Source organism: Eimeria maxima, genomic scaffold (assembly GCF_000499605.1).
Source record: "Eimeria maxima Weybridge genomic scaffold, Emw_scaff540, whole genome shotgun sequence".
NCBI lineage: Eukaryota > Apicomplexa > Conoidasida > Eucoccidiorida > Eimeriidae > Eimeria > Eimeria maxima.
The window spans coordinates 5,615-7,966 of NW_013563888.1; the positions used below are offsets into that span (position 1 = coordinate 5,615).

At 45.7% G+C, this 2,352-nt stretch overlaps 1 protein-coding gene across 1 annotated transcript in view; it reads right to left on the reverse strand.

Moving 5' to 3' along the window:
* Nucleotides 1-434: 434 nt before the first annotated feature.
* The window catches only part of EMWEY_00036820 (hypothetical protein, conserved), a gene marked incomplete at both ends in the record, with an annotated part of 3,613 nt that continues 1,695 nt past the window's right edge, over nt 435-2,352 (reverse strand). The window contains 5 exons of the mRNA XM_013478627.1: nt 435-515; nt 720-863; nt 1,043-1,127; nt 1,246-1,282; nt 1,896-2,352. The exon at nt 1,896-2,352 is cut by the window's right edge and continues 405 nt beyond it. Of these exons, the coding sequence (XP_013334081.1) occupies nt 435-515; nt 720-863; nt 1,043-1,127; nt 1,246-1,282; nt 1,896-2,352 (804 nt within the window). The remainder of the gene's footprint in view (nt 516-719; nt 864-1,042; nt 1,128-1,245; nt 1,283-1,895) is intronic.

Below are 2,352 nucleotides of genomic sequence, written 5' to 3' on the forward strand. Positions count from 1 at the left end.
TTTTTCTTTTATTTATTGATAAAAAAGGAGACAATTTATTATTTATATTTATATTATTATTTATATTTATATTATTATTATTATTTATATTATTATTTATATTATTATTTATATTATTATTAAATAATAAATATGTATCTTCTTCTATTGTTAATCCATCTAATGCAGGAGGAGATCTTATCTTAGGGCTGAATATATATATAACACATAAACCCTAAACCCTAAACCCTAAACCCTAAAAGGTAAACCCTAAACCCTAAAAGGTAAACCCTAAACCCTTGTGGGGTACATTCAGGTTCGTTAAGAGTTAACCCTACACCGAGACAGTAGGCATATGCTCCCAACTCTTGACCATAATTAGGGTTTAGGGTTTAGGGTCTGGCGTCTAGGGTTTAGGGTTTAGGGTTTGGCATCTAGGGTTTAGGGTTTATATCTTACTCTACAACATTAATTTTGTCTGCAAGGCAAACAAGAGGAGAAAGAAAGTACGGTTCTTCTTCCGAGCAAATGTCCTCCTGCACACCAAACCCTAAACCCTAAACCCTAAACCCTAAACCCTGAAACCTAAACCCCTGGTAAACCCTAATAAACCCTAATAAACCCTACCCTTGCTAAACTGTCGCGATTCGTGTTGTCTATCCTCATTGCCTCAAAACCCTTCCACCTCCACCAAAAACCCTAAACCCTAAACCCTAAACCCTAAACCCTAAACCCTAAACCCTTGCCTGTATAAGTTCTGTGATAGTTTTAACAACTTGAATACCCAAGGAGACAATCCATCGAGGAGGAAGATGTTGCAAGGGTTTACTAAACACTTGTCCGGATAAAACCTCCCCTAGTCTCCATGGATGAAGGAAGCGCCCCTATAGAAAAAAATAAACCCTAAACCCTAAACCCTAAACCCTAAACCCTAGAAAATGTTAGAAATATAAATCAGAGATATGAGGCTTGAATGCGATATTAATATGTTGCAGGGTTTGCTGATAATGATAATATGCACAGACCCTCTAAACCCTAAACCCTAAACCCTAAACCCTCGTACCTGAATAAAAACCCTCATTGTTGCCTTAGGGGCACCTAAACCACAATCCTTCATACCGCCAACCCCAGCAGCGCAGACCAGCAACCTGTATATACACTCAAACCCTAAACCCTAAACCCTAAACCCTAAACCCTAAACACTAAACACTAAACCCTAAACCCTAAACCCTAAACCCTAAACCCTAGAGAGTGTTGTTAACTTACGATCCTTTGAAGTAAGGGGTCTCAAAGGAATGTATAGCTGAACAGACAAAAGGCACAAACCCTAAACCCTAAACCCTAAACCCTAATTCTTGAATAATAAACCCTCGACCCTTAATGACACGCCATGTATGCTGGATGCTAAGACTGAGCTTGTCAAGGGTTTAGGGTTTAGGGTTTAGGGTTTAGGGTTTCTTACCATTGGCGACTGGCTGATTGGCGGAGAGAAGTTGGAGAGGAGGAGGAGGGAAACGAAACCTTACACTCTCGTACTTAGCCTGCAGCAGCAGCAGCAGCAACAGCAGCAGCAGCAGCAGGAATAACAGCAGCAGCAGCAGCAAGGTGATGTTCTGTACGAGGGTTTGTCCTATAGTTCCGTGAATGCTCAGTGCTCTAGCCCTAAACCCTAAACCCTAAACCCTAACCCCTAAACCCTAATACGACCTCAGGTATGATCATTACATGTTTTTTGCCTGTCTCCCCGTTTTGCTGCTGCTGCTGCTGTTGCTTCTGCTGCTGCTGCAGCTGCTGCAGCATCCATGGCTCAGCGATAGCCCGCAGCAGCAGCGGCCGCTGCGGCCACTGGGAAGGAGGGAGAGGAGCAGCAGCAGCAGCAGTAGCTCTTGGTATTGCTGCAGCAACTCCACACCTACATCTAGCGTGTCTGTTGCTGCTGCTGCTGCTGCTGCTGCTGTTGCTGCTGCTGTGCTGCAGCAGCCATGTGCCGTCACTGTCCCCAGGGACCACCAACACTGCCTGGTCAGAGGCACGTCTGTTGCTGCTGCTGTTCCTGCTGCTGCTGCTGCTGCTGCTGCTCTTGTGGCTGCGGCGGGTGGCCCCGTTGCCCCGGCTGCTGCACCTGCTGCTGCTGTTGCTGCAGCAGATGCATGCAATCATGCACAGCTCGTCCATCAGCAAGTTGCTGCTGCTGCTGCTGCTGCTGCTGCTGTCAGCAGATCCATTTACTAAAGACATACACCCATTAGTATCACCAGCAGCAACAGCAGCACCAGCAGCAGGAGCTGCTGCTGCTGCTGCTGGTCCTAATGGTGTTCCTGCTGCTGGTGTTCCTGCTGCTGCTGCTCTCTCCTCAAGAAAAACAGCGCGAGG